This window comes from Martes martes, assembly GCF_963455335.1.
Source record: "Martes martes genome assembly, chromosome: 4".
Lineage (NCBI taxonomy): Eukaryota > Metazoa > Chordata > Mammalia > Carnivora > Mustelidae > Martes > Martes martes.
The window spans coordinates 159,118,927-159,139,453 of NC_137891.1; the positions used below are offsets into that span (position 1 = coordinate 159,118,927).

General features: G+C 37.1%; 1 protein-coding gene across 1 annotated transcript in view; it reads left to right on the forward strand.

Moving 5' to 3' along the window:
* The window catches only part of FOXJ3 (forkhead box J3), a 149,375-nt gene that overhangs the window by 95,873 nt on the left and 32,975 nt on the right, over positions 1-20,527 (forward strand). Inside the window, exon 6 of the mRNA XM_080802663.1 lies at positions 9,282-9,383. Coding sequence (XP_080658789.1) covers positions 9,282-9,383 — 102 coding nt within the window. The remainder of the gene's footprint in view (positions 1-9,281; positions 9,384-20,527) is intronic.

Genomic DNA, 20,527 nt, shown 5'->3' on the forward strand with positions numbered 1-20,527 from the left:
ACATTGTAATAATAATAATGATAGGTAATTACATTGAGTTTAGGTGCCAGATGCTTTTTATTTTTATTTATTTTTTAAAGATTTTATTTCTTTATTAGACAGAAAATATGCACACATGGGTGGGTAGAGGGAAAGGGACAATCAGACTCCCTGCTGAGCGCAGAGCCCGACATGGGACCTGATCCCAGGACTTGATCCTAGGACCCTGAGATCATGACATGTGCCAAAGTCAGACATTTAACTGACTCAGCCACCCATGCACACTTCAGATGCTTTTTAAATAATTTTATGTATATTAACTCATGTAATTTTTATAATAACTAAACATACTGAAACTGATAGGTATGGATGCTAAGTAAGTTGTCAAAGGGTAGTAGGAACAATAAGTACCAAGGCCAACATTATGAACCTAGGTAGTCTGCCTTTACAGTTTACACTGTTTACAACTGTCCTTTCTTGCCACTAGTATTTATTATGCTGAAGACCACAACACTGAATCATATTTCTTTTTATATGTGCATATCTTGTGTGAGCTAATGGTCCATGATTTTAGAAGAGAACCTCCACGTTGAACATAAGTATATATAAAGTTTATATACATATACAGGGAGACACACACACATACACTATTAGGGACATAAATATGATTATAAGTGACTGCACAAGTACTAACTAATAAGTCTGTTAGACCAGGCAAGGATAACTAAAGTGACTCAAAATAGATAATGCTGCCCTCAGAAGGCCTCTGGGCAGAAGAATGAAGCTTTGCATGTAAATTTTTTGAATTGAAATGGTAAAGGATGTTGTTCCACTTGGAGAAAACAGTGTGCATGGTTAACAGGGCAAGAAATACAGGTGGGCATACTTTAGAAACTTTTTAACTGTAGTGGAGAGTTTAGGCTAGAGTGTGGACATTTAGATAAGGAGTGGAATCAAAACAGTTAAGTAAGATACTTCTCTTTATATAATACTCCTTGCAAGAGGAAGATGCTATAGGGGAGAAAAACAATTTTCCCTCTACCTTCTACGTTCTTGGCTGAGACCCCCCTCAATAATAAAAAGGCAGATTAATAGGAGAAAAACAAATTTAATTACATATGTACATATGGGAGTCCCACAAAGATATGAGACTCAGTGGCAGCCAGCCATTTGAGGTTTATATTACCATCATGAGCTGAGGAAGGGGATTTGGGTCTGGGGCTTCAGAGAGGAAGAAGGCAGTTCACAGGAAGGTGGGAGAAGAGCAAATGTTTGGTAAATAAATGTTTGTCTTGCCACGCAGATAAATCAGATATAATTGACATGCCAAAGTGGCATGTTCTGGGATGGCTTGTTCCAAACCCCATCAGTGCTGAGTAGGTGGAGCTGCCATTGTGAAATGACAGTGACCTGAGCTAGGGATGTATGCATGAATAAGTAAGTTCTCTAGAAAATTAGCATGGTATCTGGTCTCCTAATATGTACTCATAATTGTGTGAAATGCTGCCATTTTACCAGTTTCATTTGATGTATCTTAGTTTTCTAGATACTGTGTGTCAGGCATTGTGCTAAAATGTTACGCGGTATACCAAGTACAATGACACATAATGAAACATAATCCTAGCACAAGGACAAAGTATGTATAGAAAGTATTATAAGAAAGATATGACAGGTTACTGTATGCAGAGGAAGGAGACATTGTTTTACTGGGACTATCTGGAATGGCTTCATATGGTTTTTGTGCCTCAGCTTTCAGGTGGAGATAGGCAAGGCAAGATAAAAGGCAGCATTCACTGAGCACACAATTCTCAAGTGCTGCGTGCGAGCTTTAGGCAGTGCTTTAGGTGCTGGGGAAACATTTAACAAAACAGACATACTCTGCTCTCCTGAAGTTTATATTCTGATTGGAGGGGCTTCAGATAGGGAGGCAAGAGATAAAAGGTCATGATCAAAGATACCATATGGGCTGGAATAGTATCAGGATTTGGGAGAGAACAGAGTAGTTCATTTATCTGGATGAGTTTTTCCTCTTTTATATTAATTTGCATTATTCACGCCATTCATTGAGAGAGAGGTGGGGAGAGGCCATGCACCAGCACACACCTTTTACACATACCTTTTACATTTTAAGCCTAGAGCTATAAGAACTGGGGGAATAGTGTTAGGCAAGACAGACTCCTCATGAAGCTCTTAGTTAAGTAGGAAATCTAAACTGATAATTCATAATATTACTTGCTGTCTCAGCATAATTAATAGTACCCTATTCATTCTCAAAGCAGCATTTGGATGATATATTATGTGGTCACTCTAAAGATGAGGGTCTTGAGAACTTTGGGCCCATATAGCAGAGAACTGATGTTTCAGTGAAGCCTGTTGAATGAACAGAAATAAGGCAAATGGAGGGTGATTGGCAGTGTGAAAGAGTGAAGGGGAATTACATGTACAAGCCTAGTCATTTAAAAAAAAAAAAAAAAGTACCCAAAGGGACACCTGGGTGGCTCATGTGGTTGAGCAACTGACTCTTAATTTCCCCTTAGGTCATGATCTCAGGATCATGAGGTTGAGCCCTGCCTTGGGCTCAGTGTGGAGTCATCTTGTTCCTCTCCCTCTGCACCCCCCCAATCCCCTACTCACAAGCATGTGCACCTCCCCCCATTTCATTTTTCCTGTCCTATTAGTTTCTGTTTTTGTATTAATTAATTTCTCTTTTAACCTTTTGCGTATATTTTGCTTTTTAATTTGGCTTTGCTGTTCAGTTCAACCAAAGGGTAAATTGAAAAGCGCCCTGTCTACTGGAAGCTGCTTAGGGTAGGAAAAAGCAAAAATAGCTGGATATTACCTATGGAGATTTTTTTGAACACGAGAAAACTGAAACTATTCCAAGGGAACTGAATGTTATAGGAATAGAAAAGGGAACTCTGGTTTTAAGCAGTTCTTTGTTGAAAAAAAGTGCTTGAGAGAATGAGTGCTTCAGATTAGTATAGTTTCTCTCTTTTATCACGTTGATAATCACAGAAATATATTCTTCTCTATTCATTCTTCGATTGGTTCCCCCCCCCCAAGCTTAAATCATGTATCTTGGTTATTTTGTAGTGTCATTCTTTGCCTATTAGAATCTGTTAAAAGCAGTGTGAGGCCCATTCAGGGGGGTCCGTGGGGTCAAAACTGTGTTCATAATACTAAAATGTTCTTTACCTTTTTTACTTGTAATTTTTCAGAGGTTATATGACCTGTGATTTTGCCATAGATTGAATGTAGAGGTCTTCTATTAAGCAAAGCATTAAAGCAGTTTGTTTAAATATGTAAAATAATGCCATTCTTCTTATTAAGTTTTTTTTTTTTTTGGAGACTATATTTTTCATACAAAACCGTATTTATGTTAACATGTAGTGTGTCATTGTTTTAAATAAGTTTTGTCTCAGTTTAAAATTCTAATAGGTAAATATAAATAGATATGTCACATAAATAAAAGCTCTTTGGAAACCTCAGTAACTTTTTTTTTTTTTTTTTTTTTTTTTTCCTCAGTAACTTTTAATATAAGTGCAAAGGAGATCAAAATTTTGAGGACTGTTGTGCTAAAGGAAGATTTCCTATCTTTTCCAGGAGACATTCTTTTTGAGAAAAGAAGATCCCTGTCATTTGAGTTCTACTATAAATAGACAAGGAACTGAGTGCAGGTAGTTTGAGGGGGGATACTAGGAAAGTGGGGCAATTACCAAGTCAGTTACCACCGTGTGGACTGGCTCAGTTAAACTGGGAAATGCTGGGAGGTGGTTTAGAACTCTGGGCAGCAAGCTTTCTGTCTGTCAGCTCTTCCCCTTCATTGGGGTGGTGATGCTGCTGGGGACATTATGTTTTCTGCACTTCTGGCCAGATCTACACAAAGCCAAATCATGCTCCTCGATTGAGGGAAAAAAAATGCTCAGGTGGAGACGTAGGGGTGTTTGTAGGAAACAGGGTAGAGACTAACACAGAAGGTAATGTGGTTGCTACGTGTCTTCTCTTCTGTTGGTGGAGTGTGTTTGTGTGTTTTCAGATCTGTGCACCTTTTGTTTGTTTTTTATAGCCTCTTGCATTTTCATAGTCTTTATTTCTTAAATTGGATCCAATCCAGGAAATCCTTTAAAAAATCTTTTTTCTCTTCAAAGTGTGTGTGGGTATAGCTGTTAAATCAGTAGACTGAAGGTGCTTCTTTTTGAGTATATTGTTTCTTGTAATTGAAAGAGACTCTTCCTAGTTACTGATTAGTGTTTGCCTAAGTGCCTCATTCAGTGTTTTAAAATAAGTGGACAAATTCAGTATTGTTATAGAAAAAGTTGAAGTGGTTGTATGTAACTTTTATGGATAGTGAGGATACATGTTTACTGTGTTTCTGTTGTATGCTTGGTACAGGTAAGGTGCTTTGAAAACATGTTTACTGTGTTTCTGTTGTATGCTTGGCACAGGTAAGGTGCTTTGAAAGAATTCTGCGTAGGAAATAATGCCCCTGGGGTCTGCCAGTGGTAGGAAATAGAAATTCTAAAAACAAAACCAAAAAAACTCCTATAGTTTGTGTTATATTTTAGCAACATTTAATCATCCAGAGTTCTTCTGTTTAAGAACATAGTAAAATTATGAGCAAAATCAAGTCATGTTACAAAGTCATGAAGGGTCACCTTTTTTTTTTTAAATGAAGACTCACTTTTATTAATTACAAGATTTATCTTTTTAATCATTTAGTTCAAAATATTTTTTAAATTCTTTTGTGAGTCTTATCTAACCCATGAATTATTTATATAAATGTGTTAATTTCCAAGTATTCCACATGTTGGGTTTTCCTAGATATCTTATTGTTTTATAATACAATTTTTTTTGTTTCAGTCTTTACATATTTATTAAGACTTGTTTTGTGACTCAGTATGTGCTATATCTTAGTAAATATCTGTGCACTTGAATATGTATTCTACAGTTTGGCATAGTGTTCTTTAATATCAGTTAGATCAAGGCATTTGGTAATATAGCCCAGTGTTCTTTTTTTTTTTTTTTTACTGATTTTTTAATTGTCAGTTTTTTGCTTCATGTATTTTGAAGCTCTGTTATTCATCACATTTACATTTATAATTGTTATGTCTTCATCAATTCTTTTATCAGATGTTTTTTAAATGTCTGGTATACTCTGTCTTAACATCTGTTTTTATCTGATATTAATATAGTCATTTTATCCTTATGCTTACTGCTTACTGTTTGCAATGTATACATCTTTCCATGTATTACTTTCAACTCATTTGTGTCTATATGTTTGAAGTTGTGATTGTAGGCTGCAGTTTGCTGAGTCTTTTTTAGTATATCTCAAAATCTGTTTTTTTATTGAAGGGTTTATTGTATTATGTAGTTAATTACATTAATGTTAACTAAATTAACTAATTAATGATCTTGTTAGATTTAGGTCTGTATTTTGTTTTCTGTTTGACTTATATGTTTTTAGTTCCTTTCTTTCCCCCTTTCCTGGCACCTTTTAGATTACTTAGATACATTTTATTTATATTTATTTATTTATTTATTTGTCAGAGAGAGAGAGAGAGGGAGAGAGAGAGCACACAAGCAGGCAGAGTGGTAGGCAGAGGTGAAGAGAGAAGCAGGTTCCCCACTGAGCAAGGAGCCTGATTCAGGACTCGATCCCAGGACTCTGGGATCATGACCTGAGTGGAAGGCAGTGGCTCAACCGACTGAGCCACCCAAGCATCCCTACTTAGATACATTTTAGGATTCTGTTTTATCTGTTGGCTTTTTAGCTGTAGATTGGGATTTATATATTGGGATTTCAGTATACATTCCTAACTGTTTGCAGTCTGCTCAGAGTTAATACTTTACCATTTCATATAAAATGCAGAAATCTTCCACCAATATGGGTCCCTTTTGCCTCTTTCCTCATCATTCCTTCTAGTCGTAATATGTGCGATAATCTGCATGTATTGGAAGTCTTGGCAAGACAGTGTTACAAGTTTTTCCTTAAATAATCATATGTGGCTCTTAAAACCTAAGAGGAAAGCAACAGTCTTTTATATTTACCCAGATGTTTCCCATTTCTAATGCTTTATTTAACTCATTCGTTAAGGTCCTAGTTTCCCTGTGCTGTAATTTCCCTTTAGCTTAATGAACTTTCTTGTAATGTGCAGGTCTCCTGGCACCAGATTCTCTTAGTTTTTCTTTCTCTGAAAATGTCTTTCTTTTGCCTTCATTCCTAAAGAATATTTTCATATGATACACAGTCTAGACTGGAATTTTTTTTCTAAGATGTTTGTCTAATGACCTCCATCATTTTTTTTTAAAGATTTATTTATTTATTTGAGAGAGAGAGAGAGAGAATGAGCAAGAGGAGTGGCAGTGGGGGAGAGAGATGGAATCCTCGAGCAGACTCCCCACTGAGCACTGAGCCCAGCTTGGTGCTTGACCCCAAGCTCTGAGATCATGACCTCAGCCAAAATGAAGAGTCACCTGCTTAACTAACTAAGCCACCCAGGCACCCTGGGCCTCCATCATTTTTATGAGAAATCTGATCATTTCCAATCAGTGTTCTTCTGTAGGTGAAATGCCATTTTTCTTTGGCTGCTTTCTGTCTTCATTTTTTTAACAGTTCAGTTATGATGTATACAAGTGGGATTTCTTTTTAATTGATCCTGATGTAGGTTCACTGTGAGATTCTCAAATCTGTACATTTGTCTTTAAATAAATTTCTGAAGTTTTCAGATATCAGTCCTTTCATATTTTTTCTGCTGTTGTTTCTCTTTCCTCTCCTTTTGGAACGCTAAACATGTTAGACTGAGTTTATCCCATAACTTTCTGATGCTCTGATACTTTCTTTGCCCGGAATGCCTTTTGGCTGCAATAATAACAGTTTGAGGATATGTTTTGGGATACCTAGATCCTCTGGCTTTTCTGATCAGAAAATTTATTGTCTGTTAATAATGTAGAATCAGGGCACCTGGGTGGCTCAGTTGGTTGGGCGACTGCCTTCGGCTCAGGTCATGATCCTGGAGTCCTGGGATTGAGTGCCACATCAGGCTCCCAGCTCCATAGGGAGTCTTCTTTTCCCTCTGACCTTTTCCCCTCTCATGCTCTCTCACTCTTTTTCTCTCTCAAATGGATAAATAAAATCTTTAAAAAAAAATCAGTATGCCTGTAACTAAAAATATATACCATATTATTGAGCACATCAAAGCATGTAAAGAGAATGTTGTTTATTCTTTTGATTGAACCAGACTGAAGTATCCATAAAGAATATCTAATTAAAAGATTTTAAAAATTTACCATCCATTTTATAATAGCAGAAGCTATGAATCTGGCTTTGTAGGAAAATAGTATCTCATATCAAATCTGTGCCTTTTCTCATTACTCACTATTAAATGTCCCTCTGTATCAGAGATCCTCAGCATCGATAGCAGGTATGTTCTAGTAGTCGTCATAGCAGTTAGTTCTCACTGTGCATTTCAGGTACCATGCTGAGAGCGTTGCGTAAATCATTTCATTAATGCTCTTAATAGACCTCTTAATAGACCTCTAAATAATCCTCATTTTTATAGATGGGTTAAAGAGCATAAAGGTTGAGTAATTTGTGTACCATCACACAACACAGGCTTTCCTCTTCCTACCAGTGGGGAGAAGTGAGAAATAGTGAACCAGTAGTTGGGATGGAGATGACTCAGTTGAGTTAGAGGAACATGAGATTTGCAGGTTTTGGTTTTTTTTTATATAAAGATTTAATTATTTACTTGACAGAGATCACAAGTAAGCAGAGGCAGGCAGCAAGAGAGGGGAAAGCAGGCTCCCAGTTGAGCAGAGAGCCCAGTGCGGGGTTTGATCCCAGGGCCCTGAGACTATGACCTGAGCTGAAGGCAGAAGTTTAACCCTCTGAGCCACCCAGGTGACCGAGATTTGCAGTGTTCTAAAGCAATCTTGTATGTTAATTTAGGTTTACCTAAGTTGGACTGGCACCAAAATTGAGGTATAGACGAAGTTGTCTTTGTAGTTCTTCCATTTGTATTTCTGAAGCCCTTTGCCACTTTTGCCTTACTCTCAATGTGTACCCAGCACATAAGTGCTAGATTCTATCTTCCAGGGGGCAGGGTGGGGACATGACCCTTGTTTTTTTTCTCTTTTTTCATTTCAATCAAGCTGCCTGTTCCTTACCTTTGTAGGTTATCTGATGAAAGAAATTCAGGATGAGGATTAAGTGATAAATAGATCAGTCTTAGAAATGGGTCTCAGTGAAATTGCTCTCTTTCATTCAGTGTGATCTTTTAAAAATGCGTCTTCACTTGGGACAGTGTGGCACAGGTTAGGTTGTTTTTGCTAGAAGAGGAATATACATGGAACTAGCATCATAGCCACAAATTATTCCTATCTGTTCTTTGTTAGTTTTCAGCATTTGAAATTGAACATTCTTGAGTCCTCAACAAAGCCATGAACACCATCTCTTATGAACAAAGGAGGAGTTATCACTATTTCCATCCCTGATTATAAATACAGAATTTTGACCCCCATATTAGCTCTATAAACTGTGTGTGTGAAGTTGTGTTATTCAGTACTGTTCAGTTGCACTAATAGACAAAGGAAGAAAAGCTTAAATCAGATTTATTTCTCTTTCAAGTAGAAGTTTGAGCTGTTAAATTTAACAGATAGCCAGGTGTGTCCCACAAGTTCATTCAGATGTCCATGTTCCTTCTGATCTCGTCTTTTCAGTGTTCCCTAGAATATTACCCTTGATTTTTTGGTTGAGCAAGATTACCACCACTGTGTCTGTGTCCCAGCCTGCGATAATAGGGAAAGATAGAGTAGAGGACAAGCAGGTTCTTTTCAAAGACATGATCCAGAAGTTGCACATATCTTGCTCACATCTCCTTTACACAAGTTAGTTACATGGCCACATACACCTAGTCACATAGCCACAGTTACTTTCAGATGAAGCTGGAAAAGGTCGTATTTAGCTGGGCTGTCATAAGTCAGTAACTATAGGGTTTTATTACTAAAAGGGAGAAGAGAGGAAATGGATATTAGAGGACCATTAACAGTCTCTATTTTTGCTCGACTGTCCCATAGTCAATTAAAAGAACTGGTAAGAAGTAGCCAGACCAAGGGACTTTGTGATACCAAGTCAGTGGCATATTAAAATATAGTACAAGAGATTTCAGTAGGGATTTAAATTCATGTTTTCAGAAACAAAACACAAAACTGGATGTTGGAGAATTTGATGAAATACCTTCAAATTGTGTTAAAGTTGCTGGATATATGAGCTAATAATTATTTATTTTGTTCTTGTATTTTAGGCCTCAACTCCATATAGCATAGATTCAGATTCTTTGGGAATGGAGTGTATTATTTCGGGAAGTGCCTCTCCAACTCTGGCAATCAACACTGTGACTAACAAAGTAATTCTGTTTTTTTAAAACACTTTTTGAAATGTTGTGAATAATACATTTAATTTGTCTTTATGATAACAATAGCGTTCTATATGATTGAGTTTAAAGATGACATAAATTTGGCTAGCCTGTAATGGCAGCTGGAAAGCTTGAATCCACAATGTTTTGAGGTATATACAAATTGGAAGAAAATATTTCTCTAAAGAAGTTGGAGGATGCTTATTGGGAAGCTCTATTTAATTTAAATTCTTGACAGTGCCAGTTCCCATTGATGGAATTTTTGAGTTAGTATTTTATTGAATCAGTTTGTTTCAAAAACCATTGATTATCTCTCTAAATATATGCTTGAAAAAAAATTTTCAGATTCCCAAGGGGTCAACGGAATCTAGTAAAATAAATAATTTGGACAAACTCATAGAGTTCTTTGAATGGTAGTCAGCTTGTTTCATAATATTCAAGTGTAGGTGCATATCCAGAAATAGTATGTAGTAGTCTGCTTTCTTTTCCTTCCCTTCCTTCCTCCCACTTCCTTTTCTCCCCTTACCCCCTCCCATCCCTTCCCCTTCTCTTTTCTTTCTTTTTGAAGCAAGGGTCAGAACTTCAAAATTTCATGCCAAGTCATTAGATACCTACTGGAATACAAGTGTTTTTTTCTTTACAACGTTATTTCTTAAGCTCATAGCTCAAAACCCTAAAAAGTCTCTGGGAGATTCATGAAGTAACTAAGTTCTATGCATGTATTTCCTCCCTTATTAGACCATGAGCACCTGAAGCCATATATGTCTTATGCTGCTACTCTCTTTCAGTCTCACTTTCAAATCTTGCTTTTTTACCCTCTTCTCCTCTCTCCCTTGCTTTCGCTTGTTCTTGCTTTATTTCTTCTACTTTATCATGCACACACATAAACACACACACTTATATACATATAATTATACTGATATATATATAGGATCTTTTTATTTGTAGAAAGATAATAAACCAATAGAAGCAGACTATCATTAGTGACTGATCAGATTTACAATTTAGAAAGGCAACTGGTAGCTGAGGTATAGAGTATTGATTTTTCCCAAATACTAATCCATGGGATGATTCCATCAGAATCACTTAGGGGAGGTGTATGTGGGTGCGTGTGTACGAGTGTGTATTTAGTGGTGCTGGTGATAATTCCAAGGTATTATTGCAGACCTGCCAAATCATTTATTTTATACTTACAGGTAAGGTTCAGAAATCTGTACTTTAAGAAATCATCCCTGTGCGCCTGGGTGGCTCAGTTAGTTAAGCATCTACCTTCTGCTCAGGTTGTGATCCAGGGTCCAGGGATCGAGCCCCACATCGGGCTCCCTGCTCAGTGGGGATCCTGCCTCTCCCTCTCCCTCTGCCATTCCCCTGACTTGTGCTCTCTGGCTCTCTCTCTGTCAAATAAATAAATAAAATCTTTAAAATAAAAAAAAAAAAAGACACTATCCCTGTTTGTGCCCAACTAGACTTGAGAATTTCTAGTGAGGCATATGGTCTAGAATCAGAAATATCCAGTACTGTTCTTTGTAGTAGCCCAAGTAGGAGATACTAAGGCCTAAATATAGATAGTTGTAGCTTTTAGGAAATAGTTATGCTGGACTTCATGATGAAATAATATGGGGGTCAAAGAAGCTGGAGTTCTTGGACTTACGCTTCTAGATGTGATGGAATAGTTAGTATTAGATTAATCCTTCTTTCTATATAAAATACCACCATCCCTGACTAACAATAAAAAAGAGGGAAGAGGCATTTAAGCGCAGAAAAGCCAGGACTTCAGGGCTAAAGATTCCAGGAGAAACAGAAATATATTGAGATAAACCATGCATATTTCCCTTGGGACATTTCTCAGTTCTCAGTGCATAGCATAGAGGCTAAACTGAAATCAGAAGCCTAGACCAGTCATTGGGCTAGGAAGACAAAAACTGGAGTTTGAGGCTATCAAACAGCTGGGGATTGAGGACTAAGATCCTCTTGAATCTCCCAAGTGAGTTCGGCTTGGAAGTATTATCCACTTAAGGCATTTGCTAATTCCTAACTCATATGTAATTTGACTCAGGCATAGACAAATCAAGTGGATTTTTCACTACTCAGAATCAAGCAGTCTCACAGGAAGGAGGGAACAACGATTATTGTCCATGATCTTCAAGGAGGAGGGAAGCCATGGTAAACACTCCAGCCTTTCAAGTCGATACCTCAGAAGGGTTATGTTCTGTGAGTAAGAGCAAACCAAAATAGACCAGCTTCAAATTGTTACTAGCGTGGTTGCTAATACTTTTCTACTTGCCAAAAGAAAACTAAATCCTTTTTGGAAGAAATAACATTATGCTGAGCTTTTACAAGTTTTCATAAGTCAGATCTCACTTTCAGTCAAAAACTTTAGATATTACAGGAAACAGGATCAAATAGTTAAATAACAAGGAGATGGGTAGGGAAAAACAGCATAAACATATTTATAAGTGATCTGGATAATGATTTTAAAGTAACTATATAATACTAGTTCAAGAAAATAGTTGAATTATAGAAAATTTATCAGAGAATTGGAAGCTGTATGGAAGAATGAAGAGGAAACTCTAGAACTGAAAAATATAGTAACTGAAATTAAGAATTTGATAGATGGGTTTAACAGCAGATTAGGCACACCAGAGAAGAGAATAAAATAGTGAACTGGAAGAAATGTGAATAGAAAATATGGAGATTGAAACACAAAGAAAAACAGTGGAAAATTCAGAAAAGCTCAAGAGAGAAATGGGAGGGGCGCCTGGGTGGCTCAGTGGGTTAAAGCCTCTGCCTTCAGCTCAGGTCATGGTCCCAGGGTCCTGGGATCGAGCCCCACATCGGGCTCTCTGCTCAGTGGGGAGCCTGCTTCCTCCTCACTCTCTGCCTACTTCTCTGCCTACTTGTGATCTCGGTCAAACGAATAGATAAAATCTTAAAAAAAAAAAAAAGAGAGAGATAAATGGGTTCTAGGGGAAGAAATCTAACTTGTTATTAGGGTTTCAGAAGAGAGGAGAAAGGAATAAAAAAGAAGCACTATATTAAAATTTTTAAACTGATGAAAGATAACACAGTATAGATTCAAGAATTTCTTGAGAACTTCAAGAAGAATTAATGAAAAATCCTTATTAGCTGCTCTCCCCACAAAATCAAGCTGCTAAAAACAAAGATGAATAAATCTTAAAATCAGAGGCAAAACCAGGCAACTTCAAAGGAATAATAGTAAGCCAGGCACTGACTTCTGAATAGAAATGATAAAAACCAGACACGAGAATGAAACCTGTATACTGCTGAAAGGTAATACCTGCTAATCCAGATTTCTACAGTTAAAATTTGTGAAAAATAAAGGTTAAATCAGTAGGTTTCTACAGAAACAAAATCAGAGAGAATATGTTACTAGTACACCAGTATTATAGAGGGAATTAATTTTTCAGATAGAAGGAAATTATCTAAATTATCTTGTGCAGGAAAGAATGAAGAACACCAAAAGAGTATGTCTATTGGTAAATCTAAGTGTGTATTGAGTGTTTACAAAAATAAAACAATAGCAGTTCTGTTACATAACACAATGCCTTTGAGTCTAAAATACTGTAGAAGTTAAAAGACATGACAGTGTAAGGGTAAGGTAGGAAGAAATATGGTTGACCCTAGAACAGTGTGTAGTTTAGGGGTGCTGATGCTGCTGCTTCCCGCACAGTTGAAAATCTCTGTCTCTGCCTTTGACTTCCCCAAAACCTAACCAATAATCTGCTGTTGACCAGAAACCTTACTGATATCATAAATAGTTCATTAATACATGTTGTGTTATGTTATATGCATTATATAATATTCTTACAGAAAAAAGCTGGAGAAAAGAAAATGTTAAAATCTTAAGGAAGAGAAAAATACTTTCACAGTACTGTACTGTATATTTATTTATTTTTAAAGATTTTTATTCGTTTGAGAGAGAGAGAACATGTATGAGTGTGATAATCGTAGGGAGAAGCAGAGGGAGGGGGACAAGCAGACTCCCAACCTGATGCTGGGGCTCAGTCCCAGGATCCCAGTCATGACCCAAGCTGAAGTCAGACACTCAAATGACCGAGCTACCCAGGCACACCTATTTATTTATATTTTTAAATCAAACTCTCTGCCCAACATGGGACTTGAACTCACAGCACTGAGATCGCGTTGCATGCTCTACCTACTGAACCAACCAGGTGCCCCAGTAACTGTGCTGTGTTTATCTTTTTTTCTTTTAAGATTTCTTTCTTCTTTCTTTCTTTTTTTTTTAGTGGGAGGAGAGGCTGGGGGAGAGGGAGAGAGAGAATCTTTAGCAGGCTTCGTGCCCAACCCTGAGATCATGACCTGAAACTGACTGAGCCATCCAGGTGTCCCTGTGCTGCTTATTGAAAAAATTCTGTATATAAGTGGACCCATGTGGTTCAAAGCCATGATGTGAAGGATCAACTGTATATACAGTTAAAGTCTTTGCATTGCACTAGAAGTGGTGAAAGTACTAAGTCAAGAACATACTATAATATTTAGGGCAGTGGTTCTTTTAATACATCAGCATTTGTCAGAATAAGAAGGAGGTCTTGTTAAAACCCAAATTGCTTGGCCTCACCTGAGAATTTCTGGTTTTAGTACGTTTAATTGGGGTCTGAAAATTTGAATTTCTTTGTTTTTGTTTTGTTTTGTTTTGTTTTGTTTTGTTTTTTGTTTTGTTTTGTTTTGTTTTTTTGTTTTTCTTAAGGATTTAAAGTAATCTCCACACCAGTGTAGGGCTTGAGCTCAACCCTGAGATTGAGTCCCATGTTCCACTGACTGAGCCAGCCAGGTGCCCTAAAGATTATATTTTTTTGAGTAATCTCTACACCCAACATGGGGCTTGAATTCCTAACTCTAGGATGAAGAGTCACACACACTCTACCAACTGAGCCAGCCAGGCACCCCTGAAAATTTTGAATTTCTAACAATACTCAAGATACTTGTCATATTGTTATTTACTACAAGAATAGAAAAAGAATATAAAGTAAATAAGGAGAGGCACCTGGGTGGCTCAGTTGGTTAAGTGGCTGCCATCGCCTCGGGTCATGATTCCAGGGTCCTCGGATTGAGCCCCACATCGGGCTCCCTGCTTGTCGGAGAGCCTGCGTCTCCCTCTCCCTCTTCTTGCTGCTCTGCCTACTTCTGGTCTCTCTCCATCTCTCTAATAAATAAATAGAATCTTAAAAAAAAAAAGTAAACAAGGTAAAATAATATATCCAAAAGTAGACAAGAAAGGAGGAAAGAAATGAATAAAGAAGTAAGAGGGAAAACAGGAAAACAATTATGTACTTAAATTGAGTTATGTTGGGCTCCTGGGTGGGTCAGTTGGTTAACCTTCTCCCTTCAGTTCAGGTCATGATCCCAGGGTCCTGGGATGAAGTTCCACATCAAGCTTCTCTGCTCAGTGGGGAGCCTGCTTCTTCCTCTCCCTCTCCCTCTTTCTGTCTCTTTCTCTCTCTCTCAAATAAATAAATAAGTTTAAAAAAAAATTGAGTTCTGTTAGGAAATAAACATAAATGTACAGAATATTCCATTTAAAAATCAAAGATTGTCAGACTGGATGAAAAATAAAATTCAGCTATGTGCTGCTTACAAGAGATATATCTTAAAGAATTAGACACACACACACACACACACTCTTAAAGATTTTATTTATTTATTTTAGAGACAAAGAGAGTGTTGTGGAGGGGAGCAGAGGAGAGGGAGAGAGAGCCAGAAAGAACCTCAAGCAGACTCTGGGCTGAGCATGGAGCCCAATGTGAGGCTCAATCTCACAACCCTGAGATCATGACCTGAGCCAAGAGTCAGACACGTAACCAACTGAGCCACCCAGGCACCCCACCCCGCCAGAGATATATCTTAAAGCACAAGACATATTACTGAAAACAAAGATATTTTATTATGCAAAAGATCATTTCAATAAGAAACAATACTAAATTTATATATGCTTCAAGAGCTGACAAAACTCAAAGGAGAATGGACAAGTCCTTGACCAAAGAGGAAGATTTTAACATATGTCTCCTCTTTATAACTCATAGAAGCAAATCAGAATCAAAACATAATCATATAAATCCCATTAAAGATATAGAAGATTTGAACCAGGAAATTAGGAAGTTTGTTCCACTTGACATATATGTACATACACATACATACACATACACGTACTTAACAATTGCAGAATATGCTTTTTTTTAACAGGATTTATTTATTTTAGAGAGTGAGCGAGAGAGTGTGGGGGAGAGGGACAGAGGAGAGAGAGTCTAAGCAGATTGCTGCATGTGGAGCCTTTCTTGGTTCGATCTCATGACCTTGAGATCATGATTTGAGCCAAAACCAAGAGTTGGACACTCAACTGACTGTACACCCAGGCATCCCCCGAATATACCCTTTTTATGTGCACATGGCATATTTACCAAAATTGATCATGTAATACTGATTTATGCTAGACCATAAAGGAAGTCTCAGCAAACTTTGGAAGACCAACACCATATAGTGTATATTTTCCAGCACAGTGGAGTTAAGGTAGAAATAATAGCAAATAGATGATCAGATAATCACCCAAAGTGTGCAGATTAAGCAATATAGTTATAAATAACCCAGGGATCAAGAAGAAATCCTAATAGAAAATACTTTGAATTGGTGACAAGTAGAAATATGAGTTATGAAAGCCTGTAGAAGGAGTACAGTTGAAGTATTTTTTTTAAGGTTTTATTTATTTACTTGACAGGGATCACAAGTAGGCAGAGAAGCAGGCAGAGAGAGAGGAGGAAGGAGGCTCCCCACCGAGCAGAGAGCCCGATGCGGGACTCGATCCCAGGACCCTGGGATCATGACCTGAGCCGAAGGCAGAGGCTTTAACCCACTGAACCACCCAGGTGCCCACAGTTGAAGTATTAACCTTAAATGTGTATACTAGAATAGAGGAAGGATTGAGTATTAATGATTTAAGCATCTAGATAAAGAGCAAGATAAATCTGAAGAAGACAAAGGTAGTAAAAAAAAAAAATAAGTCAACAAAAAGAAGCTGGTTCTTTGTAAAGATTTGTTGGTTCTGGCCAACATGGAATAGCAGGGCCTAAATTTACTCCACTACCTGAAACAACTGACAAAGTAGACAAAATATATGAAACAGTGGTTTTCAAGAGATTGGGCCATAACACAGTCCTCCCTGAGAAATTATGAACAAATAAGGTCAACCCTATGATTGTCCTAGCTTACTGTTTAGAGAAAGTTTCTAAGGCCCAGAGGTCTCACTGAGTGGAGCCAGGTGGAGTTGGGAGATCATGGAATCCCTGAGGTGGCTAGAGTTCACAGGGCACCATATTAGAGAGGAGAAAGCTATACCAAGAGAGAATTCCAGTGATTTACTGAGGGTGCCCCCTGAGTCTTCAGTTGGTATTTATAGTACATGAGTAAGGAAGACTAGGGAAAGAAAATTACTGATACTTCTGTAGGGCCAGGCATAGTTACTGTTCACACAAAAGTGAAAGTCTTCATAATTCACAGGTCATTAAGTAAAGTATTCGGGATTTTGATTCAGTAGTGGAATAAAATTAATTCTAGACTAAAATTATGCTCTGGTCCTATCTGCATACCTTCAAAGCAAAACTCAAAAGGATTTGTCTGTTTTCAAGTAATTCTAATTTTAAAATTTGATTTGAAGTTTCTTAGATGTAATTCAGAGACCATTATAAAATTTCCCCTTTTAAAGTTACAGTTAGTGGTTTTGGTATATTCACAAGGGTGTGCAACCATGAACCACCATGTAATTCCGGAACGTTTTCATCACCCTGGAAAGAAAAGCCTGTACCCATTACCATTGATTTCCTATTCCATCCATTTCTTGTAACTGTTAATTTACTTTTTAATTCTGTGGATTTTCCTATTCTGGACATTTCATATAAATGGGATCATATAATATGTAGCTTGTTATGTCTGACTTCTTTCACTAAACACATTTTTCAAGGTTCAGCCATGTTACAGCATGTATCAGTACTTTATGCCTGTTATCAAATAATTTAACTATGTTCCGGCATAAAGCTCAAGAAGGTTTATAGGAATACAAAAATATCTAGCACTTATCAGTGTAAAATTCACAGTGGTCTGGCACCCAATAAAAAATTACCAGGCTGGCAAAGAAGTAGTAAAAAAAAAAAAAGTTAAAAACAAAAAGCAACCGTAGTGAGGAGAAGATTAATCAAAACTGACCCAGAAATAACACAGATGATAGAATTAGTATAAAGCAACATAAACAATTATCATAAGCCAAGATACAGAAATAACCTATCATTGGATGAATGGGTAATGAAGCTGGGGGTTATGTGTGTGCATGCATGCATGTGCACGCACACACAGAATGGAATATTATTTAGCCATGAGAAGAAAATCTTGCCATTTGAGACAACATTGAATGGACCTTGAGGGTATTATGTCAAGTGAAATGTCAGGCAGGAAAAGACAAATACTGTATATCATTTATATATGAAATCTTAAAGGGCCTAATTCATAGAAAGTAGAATGGTAGTTACCAGGGGGCTATGGGACAGGAAAAATGGAGAAATGTTAGTCTCAAAAGGTATAAACTTTTCAGTTGTAAGATGATTAAGTTTGGAGGCTCTTTTATATAGCATGGTGATTATTGTTAAGAATATTGTATTCATGTATACATGAAAGTTATTAGGTAAGTAGATCTTAAAAGGAAATGGTAATTATGTGAGGTGATGGAAGTGTTAAAGCTATGGTGGTATTTAATTTGCAGTATATAAGTGTATCAGATGAACACATTGTATACCTTAAACTTATATGTTAATTATATTTCAGTAAAGTTGGGAAAAGCCGTTTTTATAACTGTATTCCATAGAGGAGTAAAAGAATAGGTTGAACATTTATGTAGACATATGGAAGATACTCTTTTAAAATCCAAATCAAACTTCTTGGAGATATAAATTATGTCTGATTTGAAAAATACGCTGGGTGGAATGAACAACAGACATTGTAGAAGGAAAGATTATTGAAGATAAAAAGTTAGACAAAATGAAACATGAAAAGACTAAAAAAGTATGTAGAATACTTGCGTGCTGTGGTAACAACTAGAAATCTGGATCTACAGAAAGGAATTAGGGACCAGAAATAGTAACTATGTAGGTAAATATAAAGCATTTTTTAAAAAAATTAAATCTCTTTAAAAGATAACATACTGCTTAAAGCAAAAATAAACATATTGTGGGTGTATAACATGTAGAAGTAAAATACAGGACAACAATAGTATTCAGGCAGGTAGAGGAGAAATGGAAGTATTACCAAACAAATGTTAAACATAAACTTTAAGAAAGAAACCTAGCTGTCATTCATAAGTGATTCGATTGTTTATGTGGAAAATTCAAAAGAAATCTACAGTTAAACTCTTAGAATTCATGAATGAACTTAAGTTCTTAATAGAAGATCAGTGTTTTTTTTTGTTTTTTTTTTTTTAATTTATTTGACAGACAGAGATCACAAGTAGGCAGAGAGGCAGGCAGAGAGAGAGGAGGAAGCAGGCTCCCTGCCGAGCAGAGAGCCCGATGCAGGGCTCGATCCCAGGACCCTGGGATCATGACCCGAGCCGAAAGCAGAGGCTTTAACCCACTGAACCACCCAGGCGCCCCTAGAAGATCAGTGTTTGACTTTAGAAACCAATAGCATTTCTGTGTATAAGTCAGACAATTAGAAAATAAGATTAAAGAGATAATAAAACTTACGTTATTATTCAAAAACATTAAATAATGTAGGATTAAGTGGAAGATGATCTCTATACATAAAATTATAAAAAGTTACTGAGAGAAAATGAAATATAAATAAATAGATACTTAATTTTCATAGGGAAGATTATTGTAAAGAAGTCAGTTTTTCCTCAGTTTATCTACAGATTTAATATCCCAGTAAGAGGTCCACAATGCTTTTTTGGGGGAAGGGACGGGAATAGAAAATGACCAGGTGATCTTAAAATATAAATGAGAATCCAAATGGCAAATGGTAGTGGAAGATAATGTTGAAAGGAAAGGTACGGTAGCGGGGCGCCTGGGTGGCTTAGTCGTTAGGTGTCTGCCTTTGGCTCCGGTCATGATCCCAGAGTCCTGGGATCGAGCCCTGCATTGGGCTCTCTGCTCAGTGGGAAACCTGCTCCTCCCTCCCCAACTCTCTCTGCTTATGTTCCCTCTCTCGCTATGTCTTTCTCTCTGTTAAATAAGTAAATAAAATCTTTAAAAAAAGAAAAGGTATGATAAAGGATTTATACTTCCAGTTATCAAGAGTAAACCTACAATAATTGAAAGTTTGGTATTGGCATAAGACAAATAGACTTACGGAACACAACTCAGTGGTGTCTCTCAACGAATAGTGCTGCATTACAAAGGAAGTAATAAAGATGTAAGAGCAGATATTAGCGTAAAGCTTTGTGTAATCCTTTAGCTGATTTTACTGTAAAAGGACAGAAAAGGATATACATTGTATGATTCCATTTATTTATTTTTTTAAAAAATATTTTATATATTTATTTGACAGAGAGATCACAAGCAGGCAGAGAGGCAGGCAGAGAGAGAGGGGGAAGCAGGTTCCCTGCTGAGCAGAGAGCCCAATGTGGGGGCTAGATCTGGGGGCTAGATTGCAGGACCCTGAGACCATGACCTGAGCCGAAGGCAGAGGCTTAACCAACTGAGCCACCCAGGCGCCCTGTATGATTCCATTTATACTTAGTTCAGAAAGCAGATAAGCTAACCAGTAGTGGCGGAAGTTTGATATAGTGGGTGCCTGTGTCAGAGAGGGGGATGGGTAATGACTGGGAGAGCACATGAACTGGCCTTAAGGAGTGCTGGTTGTGATCTGTATCAGAGGTTCTGTGGTCTGTGGACACCTAGGTAACTAAGACCCTTTTTAGGGATTCCATGAGGTCAGACTGTTTTAATGATAATACTAAAATATTATTTGCCTTTTCCTTTATTTTTATATATTTTATATTGATGCAGCATAAGCAGTAGTAAATGTTAGCACAAATCAAGGCAGTGACCCCGAATTGTACTAGTAGTCATTATATTCTTCACTGCCAACATCCCTCAGGTTGAAAAAAAATACTAGTT